A 10,486-nucleotide genomic window follows, 5' to 3' on the forward strand; every position below is an offset into this window, starting at 1 on the left:
GTCTGGACACAGCATTCTCCCCATAAACTCCCAACCCCCCCATCTAAATAAATGGTAGATGTACCTGCTCTTGTTCCAGTGGCTTCAATTGTTCAGTACTTTCTGATTAAAATAAATTTAATTTACTTTCTGTAATAGCTGCGAAATGCTGTATTGTATGAGATAGAGATCTGTGTCTGTTCTGTGCCACGCTTGGAGTTTCTGGTGTGAAGAACAGCACAATGCTGTGCTGTTTTTTAAGCATCTTTGATTGGTTGCAATGTAAAAGCAACCCTTTCCAAGTCAATCTAACATGTTGCTATATTTAAGTCAGTAATTTAATTACGACTTTATAAAGAACAAATCCTCTTAAAGTGTCTTGCTTCTTAGGAGACATGATTTAGATGTAGAACAACTGGTGACTGTAGGTGTTGAGGATTTTGTGTGTGTGTTTTTGTTTCTCTTTACACAGGTGTATTCCTTGTAAAGGAGCCAGATTCCCTCCCACGCTGCCCCGGCCTGCTGTAGCAATATTGTCATTTAAACTTCCTTACTGTCAAGTTACCACAGAAAAGGGACAGATGGAGGTATGGAATGGTGTCGAGTACACAGCTGATATCCTCACATGTCCTCATAGTAGAGATTATACACAATTCCTATTAATCATCTCTGCTGTGAAAGGGGGTACTGCAAACATGACTATAGCCCAAGCTATTTGGGCTTGGTGGTTTTGTTCAGCTTTTCTGATGTGGTTTGGTTCACAACTGTTTCTGGAAGAATACCAGATAAAGCTGCTAGAGCTGATACAAGGTTATATTTACACATAATCTGTTTCTGACACATGAAGTCTTTCTCATCCTCTCTTTTATTTTTGTAGTGAGTAGTGGTTAATGTTCTAGCAAGCGCCAGATTTTGGGATCCAAATTAAGATCCCTTTAAGGTCTGTTTTTTAATATTTTAGGCATAACGAAATTTCTGGAAGATGTTTTTTCCCCAGACAAATTAATCTTCAAATTCATGTAATTACTCTGAAAAAAAGGCCTTCTGCATTGGCTTATTTTCTTAAGGTAGAGGCTGGTGAAGTAAGATGTACGTGTGGAGAACTTCTAGAAGAATATCTGTATTTATTCTTTCATGTTGTATAGGCATAAATATTTCAATCTTGTGGGGTTCAGATGTAGGGCATGAAATAGAAATGAACCTAAAATTCTAACCTCAACCTTAGAGACAGTTCAATGCTATTTGAAATTTATTCTCTTTGATCGAAGTGTAGATTAAAAATGTCCATAATAACCACTTAGTCATTTTTAATGAATTCTCCTTCTTTTGGTTCAAGTCTTTTTGTTCTTTATCTGATGGCGTGAGTCTTCCATCCCCCTGCTTCCACAAAATACAATAGGAGCTTGAAGGAATATTCTGTGTAGATGAAGAAACAGATTATTCCAATACATATGATGAAAATATACTGGGTTTGAATAAATTTAGAATTATTTTGTGTCAGAGCTAGCCTGATGTAACAGCCATACTGGTATTTCCTTGAAGAACGAGCTTTCTATTTCCTGTCCCACAGATGATGATTACTCCCACAGTTACTGAGTTATTCTGTAATACTTAAAATTTGCTGTGAGACAGAAGTTAGAAAATAAAACAATCAATTTGTTCTGCAATGGTCTGTCCTGGTAGTGTACTGGTGAACATGTAGGGCTTGTCCTGTGAAAGCCAAAAGTGGAATTTAACATATATGGTGACTGTTTGGATCAGTTTCTGTACAGGTGGTGGTTAATGTTGTCTTTTTGTTGTTGTTGTTCAGTACTCAATGACTTTTAAAGAGGAATTGTGTACCCCTCACCTTCTTTATCAAATTAAAGGAACATTAAAGTTGATGAAATATTGTTAGGCATTAAGCCACGGACTTTTTTTTCCCCTCTGACCTCCGTCTTTCTGCTTTTTTCAGGAGCAGTACTGGCGTTCCCTTGTATTTCACAACCATGTGGATTACTTATCAAAAAATGGCTACGAACTGGATGAAAATGCTAAAAGTCAGGCACTGAAGGAACAGCAGGAACTTCTAATGAAGCTCTTTGCTGTAAGTACAAGTAAATAAACAATGGAAAGAATTCCTGAGACATTATTTTGAATAGATGGCATCTGATGGAAATTTTGATGTGATCATTCTTCTTGGAAGTCTGGCTAGTGATTGGCAATCCAGCCAGTTCAGACTGTGATAAGAGATGAACTCCAGTTAGTACTGGTACTGCTTATCAGTATGAAGAGTAGGGGGAAGAAGGGAACAAAAAAAAGAGATTTTTCTTGGCTCACAATTGCTGGTGGTTCATCCTTATTCATTCCCTCCACCAAGACCATAACATTCTGGTCCTAAAGTTTTGAGAAGAGCTGTGTAATTGCAAAGTGTGGAATCCTCAAGGCTTCTTTTCTTTCAGCTTTCTTGTAAACTGGAGCGTGAATTTCGCTGCATGGAACTTGCTGACCTCATGACACAAAATGTTGTGAATTTAGCTATCAAGTATGCGTCTCGCTCTCGGAGACTAAATTTAGCTCAGCGACTTAGTGAAATGGCTATAGATAAAGCAAGTGAGTTGGCAGCAGCAGAGGAAGAAGAAGAGGAGGAAGAAGATTTCCAAAAGCACTTGAATGCTGGGTAACACAAATTTCTGTGATTAGAAACCTGGGCACGTTTTTTATTGATCTATTAACATTTTGATTTGTCTTTTCTGGACCACAGTTTGTGATGTATTTGTTGCAAAGCAACAGCTCATGTTGCTCTACTTAGAAACTGTACATACAGAATGGTACATGCTTCTTGATCGTAGAATGGCTTGAGTTGGAAGGGACCTCAAAGATCATCTACTTCCAACCCCCCTGCCATGGGCCTTCCACTAGACCAGGTTGCTCAAAGCCTCATCCAGCTTGGTCTTAAAGATTTCCAGGGATATGAGGCATCTGCAGCTTCTCTGGGCAACCTGCTCCAGTGTCACACCACCCTCATAGTACAGAACTTCTTCCTAATGTCCAATCTAAATCTACCCTGCTCTAGTTTAAAACCATTGCCCCTTGTCCTATCACCACAAGCCCTACCTTTTGAGGACTCATTAGTAGCAGGATACTAATACAAAGGGAAATACTTCCGCTCCTTGCCTACTGAGGAAAATGCAAGAAATCTACATACTGTTCTTGGGAACTTAGAGACTAATCATGCATTGAAATTTGCTGCCTAAGCTTCAGACTTAAAATATGTATCCATATTACCACCTGTGTCTTATTCATGTATGCAGAAAAGTAATCTGGTGTTACTCACAGTATCGGATGTATTTATGTTTAAATAGAGGTAGAATCATAGAGTCACAGGGTGGCTTGGGTTGGAAGGAACCCTTAAAGTTCATTCAGTCCAAACTTCCAGCAGTCAGCAGGGATGTCTTCAGCTAGATCAAAGTTGCTTGGAGTCCCAAACAACCTGAGAGATTGCAGAACATGTTTTATGTTTGCATTTATATTTGCAGGAAAGGGGTTTGGCAATAATATGTGCACTCTGAAGAAGGTGGCAGAAGGTTGATGTTTGTTTGGATGATTGCTCCTGTGTGTGGAGCTGTTTGAAGGCCAGTGCATGTACTTGTGTGAATTTCAGGCAGTTTTATCACCATGTGTGGTCTCTCATAGAACTACAACTACTCAGCCACCTCAGAGAACTGCACTTCATGTTTCAGAGTCAAATGAAGTGGTTAATGAATCTTTATTTTTAGTAACCATCACAGTTAAATCAGAGATAGAATGTAAACAAATGCCAAATGTTATTGTTCTTACTTCCTAAATTAGGTAAGTAAGTTAGCCTTCCATTGTTCCAGTTTTCCCTCTGAATGTGGTGCCCACTTCCTTTCTGATGGATTCCTTCCATTTAGCTACAGCAACTCTCCCACGGAGTGGGGTCAGCCGCCGGTCAGAAATGTTCAGCAGGAGCAAGAAATGGAAGATGCTGAGGAGAGTGATGGCTCTGAAGAAGAAGAAGAAACACCAGAAGTGCATAAACAGAGTAAGAAAAACTTTCCCTGAATAGGCTGGATGTTATTTAGATATGTCTTTCACAGACTTAATAAGGAATTCTGGAAAATTCCAGGATAATTTGTCATTTGGATAGCTCATCAGTATATAGGACTATGCAAACAATGAGTTTTCTGTCGTTAGTTTTGTTTTGTTCTGTTGACATAAAATATAGAAAAGACAGGCCTACCACCTGTCACAGGTCACCACAAGCGAGGTGCAGGAGGTCTGGTTTAGATCCATTTATGTAAATAGAAAATAATCCCATTTGTTTCACTGAGTTCTGAAACTCTGCAGTTGTTACAAGGACAAGCTCTTCTGCTACCTAGTGGGAGCAGGGCTGGTGGTGTCCAATCTGTCTTATTTGGATGTTGATGTGTGAAAAAAAATCACAAAACGGTAGGGATTGGAAGGGACTTACGGAGATTATCCAGTCCAACCCCCCTGCTAAAGCAGGGTCACCCACAGCAGGTTGCCCAGGATCACAATGTCCAGGTGGTTTTGGAGTCTCTCCAGAGAAGAAGACTCTACAACGTCTCTGGGCAGCCCATCCAAGTGCTCTGGCTCCCTCAAAGGAAAGAAGTTTTTCCTTATGATTAGATGGAAACTCCAGGGTTCCAGTTTGTGCCCAGCCCCTTCTCCTATCACTGCACACCACTGAAAAGATTCTGGCCTCGTCCTCTTTACCTCCACCCTTTAGTTATTGATGAGCATTGAGAAGATGCCCTCAGGCTGCTTTTCTCCAGGCAAAAGAACCCCAGGTCTCTTGGCCTTTTCTATCCACAGAGATGCTCCAGGCCCGTCAGCATTGTTGTAGTCCTCTCCATTCCTTCATCCCGGTCGCTGAAGATGTTGAACAAGACTGGGTATTGGAATAATGGCACAGGAGTTGCAGGTTGACATGCAGTAACTCCTGCCTGTGGGCTTCCTGTTACCTGGAGTCCCCTATGGGAGATGCGTGGCAGTGCCTACCGAGTGAGCAGGTCCATATTGCAGCCTGTGTCTTGCAGTTGCTGCAGGGAAACAAGTTTAGTGTCTTGTCACCTGCTCTGCCACAACTTGCTTATGCATCGTAGGTCATAACCATTTGAGGGAGCCTTGGGGAGTTCTTCTGTTGTCTGATACTATTTCTTATGCACTGGATGACCTTGTGAAACAATTACTTCAGTTTCAGCTCAAATCTTACAGGAGTTGAACAGATAGACAAGTTGTTTTCTGGGCACACTTGTTCAAGGAATAGGTTTGAGGTTTAAGCAATAAGTATTGAACTGTGAGTTAAATCTAAGTAGAAGTAACATGGTTTTGCAAGAATATGTGCCCAATTTGAAAACTATGAGTCCTACTTCAAAGTGTAGATTGTTTAACTTGTCTATTTGGGGGGGTTGTTCTAAAGAAGTTATGCTGTTCAATTTTATTGCACTTAGATATGTGCCTCTTCTTTTTTTCTGAAGAGCCAAATCCTTTCTCCAAAAATGTCACTTCAGCAGAGGTCCCTCTTCCGAAGTCCAGTGAGTACATCTCCACTTATTCCAGGATGAGAACTTTGTCATGCCTCTTGACATGTGTTCAGTTTTGGGCCCCTCGCTACAAGGAGGACATTAGGGTCCTGAAGTAGGTCCAGAGAAGGGCAACAAAGTGGGTGAAGGGCCTGGAGAAACAGGTCTGGTAAAAAGCAGCTGGGGAAAATGGGATTGTTTCAGCCTGGAGAAAAGGAGGCTGAGGGGAGACCTTCTCACTCTGTACAACTCCCTGAAACAAGCTTGAAGCCAGGTGGGGATTGGTCTGTTCTCTTTACTAACAAGTGACAGGATGAGAGGTAATGGCCTCAGGTTGCACCAGTGGAGATTTGGATTGGATATTAGAAGAAACTTCTCTATTGAAATTGTTCTCAAACACTGGAACAGGCTCCCTAGATATGTGGGGATCCCTGGAGATATTTAAGAGATGCACAGGTGTTGTGTTGAGGGATGTGGTTTAGCACCAGATTTGATGGAATTAGAGAATGGTTGGACCTGATGATCTTAAAAGTCTTTTTCAACCAAAATGATTCTATGATTCGTTTAAATCCTTCACACTCCCATTACTACCGCAATTCAGTGAGTAACAGTGTGGTTGAGTGGTAGCTCAGACTGATTGTTGTTCTCCTGTTTTTAAGAGGTTCCCTAATCCTGTTGATATCTTTCTTACCTATCTATTCTGACTGTCCTAGCCGTGCCAAATGCTGAATCAGTTGCCTGCCTGGTTATGTCATGAAGGCATTCTTTGGGATGGGAGAAATTGAGAGCAGTGATTGCTTGATTTGTTTTACTAATCACAGGCACATTTACAGGTTGGGCTTAAAGGCAGAGTTAATAACCCTGTCTTAGAGCTGAGCTGAGCAGACAGGGGCAGAATGAGACCTTCTGCTGTTTTTTTTTGCTTATTCCCTCCTGTTAGCCTTCTAGCAAGAATAATAGGAGTGGAAACGGATTTGGGAGTGGAGGAAGTACTCAGTCTTCCTGTGGATTTGTGTTTTACACTGTTGGTCCTGTGTGGCATGTCTTATGACTAATAATAACTGCAGTATAACTTTCATGAGTTATTAAAGTATCTTTATCCAACCACTTGCAGGCCTGGTGGGAGCTTCTTTTCCTTGGTGTGGAATAGTTGATACCTTTGTTAAATCAACTCTCCTCTTCGATTTTCAATGAAGAGAGGCTGGAACACACACAATGAGCGTTAGCCTTGTTCCTTGGAATCAAAGCTAACGTTTCACTACTCATCTAAAGTGTGCACAGTGCTTCATAGATGTGTGTGTGTGTGTGTACAGACACACATTTTTACTTTTTTTTTTTTTTTTCCTTTCCTATTAAATAGTTGTGATTACATCAGGCAGCCAAGGACGAGTGAATCCCTTTAAGGTAAGAATTTTGCAGCTGGTTTGAATGCAGTGCTCTGAAAATTATTGTTTGAAGTTTACACTATAACTATGAGGACAGATACCTTGGAGGGATAGAGGAGGGGAACATAACAGAAAAGACATAAACTGTCTCTTTCTTTGTTTTGCTAGGTATCACCTAACAAAAAGGAGCCAGTGGTCCCCTCAGCAAATGTTCTAGACTCCATGACCAAACAGTCGAAGAAAACTTCTTGGGCTAGCAGTCAAGCTGCAAACAAGCAGAACCCTCCAGTTATAAAGCCTCTGATTCCCAAACCCAAGTCCAAGCAGGTAATGTTTCTAGTCTTTTTACATTGTTTCAGTGAGCAAAGGACAGTAAACTGAATTTTACCAGCTTTTGTCAAGTATGAAACCCTGCTGGCTGAGTAAAGCAGCTTACGTGGCAAAGTTCACTTAAGTATACTGCAGAAACGATAAAAACATACATTTCCTGTAGTTGTAGAGTCATAGAATAACAGAATGGTGGGGGTTGGAAGGGACCTCTGAAGACCATCTAGACTAACCTCCCTCCTAAAGCAGGGTCACCCAGAGTGGAGCGCACAGGGACGTGTCCAGGCAAGTTTTCCAGACTTTGTGCTTTTATTTTAAACGGTGTTAAATAAACATCTGCTGTGCTGAAATTGGATGGATTTGGTGCTCTATTAATGCAATGATTACTGTGTCTTTAGGAAAAGCTTGGGTTTTGCTAGGCTACATGGTGTGTGTTGTCTGAGAGCAAGGTGTTCTTACCTTTGTTTTCTTTCTTTGTTTAACCTCAATTTCTCTAGACTTTAGCAGCTTCCTTCTTCCAGCCTCGTACATCTACCTCTAGTGCAAAATCAGTGGAAGAAAGAGAAGAAAAAGCAGGAAATGAGTCCCAGGAAGTCAAAGTCACTGCACAGAAGAACACTGAAAACAGAAGGTGAGTGGACACTTGCACCTCAATGACATGCTCCAATTTTGATAGCAATGCATGTCCAAAAACTACTTTTTCTGATGACTGGCTGAAGTAGCATCACATCAAGATTAAAGTGTTAGCTCACAAGTTGTCACATTTGTGAACCCACTTCAGAAATTTACTAAACTGCTACTTATACTCAGTGTGTTATCAAATGCACCTGCCAAAACCACGCTGTTTGGAGTTCCAAATTGCCACGTTACACTGATGGTGACAGAGCAGAGAAGAGCATTCTGGCCATTGAATCTTTCCCAGTATACATGGCAGTGTTATTCCAAGTAGGAGTTTCACATCTACCTAAGACAAATAAATGCGTGAGTGAACAGTAAGTGAACAATGCACAGTGTAATTTTGGGGCTCTAAGCAACCATTTGTGCCTTGATAAATCTGATCATGACCTTTGAATGATAAAGGAAACCATGTTGCTGTACTAGGTCCAAGTGTAGGAAAGAAAGTGTAAACATCACTGTCAAATCTCAGAGGAAATCTAAAAGCCAAGGGGCTTAAGTCAAAGTGTAAAAGCTTTTATTTTAGTGTGGTTTTTTAAAAAAGAAAATGAGCCAAAACCCTCGTATCACCTAAGGAGCACATCTCTTCCTAGCTAAGACTGTAATCTGTCATGTTCCTCTGGAGCAGATGTATTTTCTAACAATCCCAGTCCTCATGAAACTTGCATTATTATAATCATGTTTCATTTAGACTTCATTTAACTGAGGAAGATGAAGGTAATTATTATTCATTTGGGCTAGCATTCTTTTCATTAACCTTTACAGATAATGTTCTAAAACAAGTGGCAAGGAGAATTGTGAGGAGGATTAGCTGAAACATGCTAATAGATGTGCTCTATTTTTAGGTGGATGAGACCCTGCCAGAAAGGAGGAGAACCATTATGCTTTGTCATTCTAAAACTGAAATGTTAATCTCCATATATATCACAGCTTTAATAAAAATGCTTGACTTGGTCTTGCCTTGTCAGCATGTTCTTCAGGCATGCTGCAATAGGAGAAAGCAGAATTTTCTTTCAAGAACAAAAAAGTCCCAGTTAGATGGTGTTTAGAAATGTGTTGAGGGATATTTACTTCTTAAAAAGGCATGTAGTGACAGGATAAGGGGAAATGGCTTCCAGCTGGGGGAAGCTCAATTGAGATTAGACTTTAGAAGGAAATGCTTCCCCATGAAGATGGTGAGGCCCTGGAACAAGCTGCCCACAGGAGTTGTGGAGGCTCCAAGCGTGGAAGTGTTCAAAGCCAGGTTGGACAAGGCCTTGAGCAACCTGGTCTAGTAGGTCCAGCTCCATGACAGGGGAGCTGGAACTAGGTGATCTTGAAGGTCCCTTCCAACCCAAACCATTCTACATGGTTTTCTTACAACCTTCTCAGACAAATCTTGTGTGCTTGTTTTAGACCAAAAACAGGATTCCAGATGTGGCTGGAAGAGAACAGAGCAAAGATTTTGGCAGATAATCCTGATCTGGATGAAGCAGAAGTAATAAAAGAAGGCATGAGTAGATTTAGAGTGCTGTCATCAGAAGAAAGAATGGTAAGAAAACATTCTCTAGTTATGATTTTGAAGAATTTCTTTCCCCTTTGTTATTTTTGGTTAGAAATTTTTTCTTCAAATTCCACAGTTCTCCATCTCCATGGACTTCAGTTGTGTATTCATCCATCGTATATGACATATACTTTATGACATGAGTAATTTAAAGCAGAAAGAATAATTTAAAACAGAAAGTAGCTTTTCCAAAGTAAGAGAAATGTAATCAATAAAGAAATAAAAAAAAAGAGAAGGGAAGGAATTAAAAGTAACTTAGCTTGGCTTAATTCATTGGGGTTTACATTTGTTCTAAGGACTTCTGGGTTTCTTCTTTGTTCAGAAAGACAAACAAGAATTTCAATTTCATAGAGAGGCTCAAATGAAGTATAGTTCTGAGGGAAAATGTTGTTAGGAAAAAAAGGAAAGTGAGGAAATCACTCATAACCTGATCCTGACTAGTTCCTAACAGGAATTATTTCAGTGCCTCCTTAGAATCAGGGAAATAAAGTGTAGAAAATAAAGTGGTGAGTTTTGTGGTCTAACTTGTTGTGTTCTGTTCAATTCTATCCTTTCTTTAAAGGCATGGACCGAGAAAGCAAAAGGAGGAACAGGTAATGATTTAGCAGAAGATAAAAAACGGAAACGTCCTGCAGCTGATGATGAGGATGAAGTGAAAAACAAACAGGAGCAAAAATCAGAGGACTCAAATTTACCAAAAAAATCAAAGCCTTTAGATCAGTCTACGAATGTCCGATTGTCAGCTTTTGCCTTCAAGCAAAGCTAAATAACCTGGTACCTTCTCAGGGTGTTGTCTGGAAACAACAGGTAGCTCTGTGTAGGAAAGTTGCTGCTGTGCTCAAAGAGCACTAACACAAAGAGTGCCTTGCTCCAGACAGTCTTCTAGAAAGTCTTGTGAATTCTTGAGGGAAATCTTGAATCCACTCCCCAGACCTTTTGCAAGTTACTTGTCTAAAGCTTGATAGCAAAACCAACACTTATGGACCACATACCTGGAAGCACAGTTCCACACAGTGCTGTGCAGCTGT

The 10,486-nt window shown here is 40.4% G+C and overlaps 1 protein-coding gene across 1 annotated transcript in view; it reads left to right on the forward strand.

Moving 5' to 3' along the window:
* The window catches only part of WDHD1 (WD repeat and HMG-box DNA binding protein 1), a 33,967-nt gene extending 23,743 nt beyond the window's left edge, over nucleotides 1–10,224 (forward strand). The window contains exons 16-25 of the mRNA XM_054400517.1: nucleotides 452–566; nucleotides 1,934–2,065; nucleotides 2,421–2,638; nucleotides 3,894–4,024; nucleotides 5,484–5,540; nucleotides 6,889–6,932; nucleotides 7,082–7,240; nucleotides 7,738–7,871; nucleotides 9,311–9,446; nucleotides 10,021–10,224. Of these exons, the coding sequence (XP_054256492.1) occupies nucleotides 452–566; nucleotides 1,934–2,065; nucleotides 2,421–2,638; nucleotides 3,894–4,024; nucleotides 5,484–5,540; nucleotides 6,889–6,932; nucleotides 7,082–7,240; nucleotides 7,738–7,871; nucleotides 9,311–9,446; nucleotides 10,021–10,224 (1,330 nt within the window). The remainder of the gene's footprint in view (nucleotides 1–451; nucleotides 567–1,933; nucleotides 2,066–2,420; nucleotides 2,639–3,893; nucleotides 4,025–5,483; nucleotides 5,541–6,888; nucleotides 6,933–7,081; nucleotides 7,241–7,737; nucleotides 7,872–9,310; nucleotides 9,447–10,020) is intronic.
* Nucleotides 10,225–10,486: the final 262 nt, after the last annotated feature.

Source organism: Indicator indicator, chromosome 4, assembly GCF_027791375.1.
Source record: "Indicator indicator isolate 239-I01 chromosome 4, UM_Iind_1.1, whole genome shotgun sequence".
Classification (NCBI taxonomy): Eukaryota; Metazoa; Chordata; class Aves; order Piciformes; family Indicatoridae; genus Indicator; species Indicator indicator.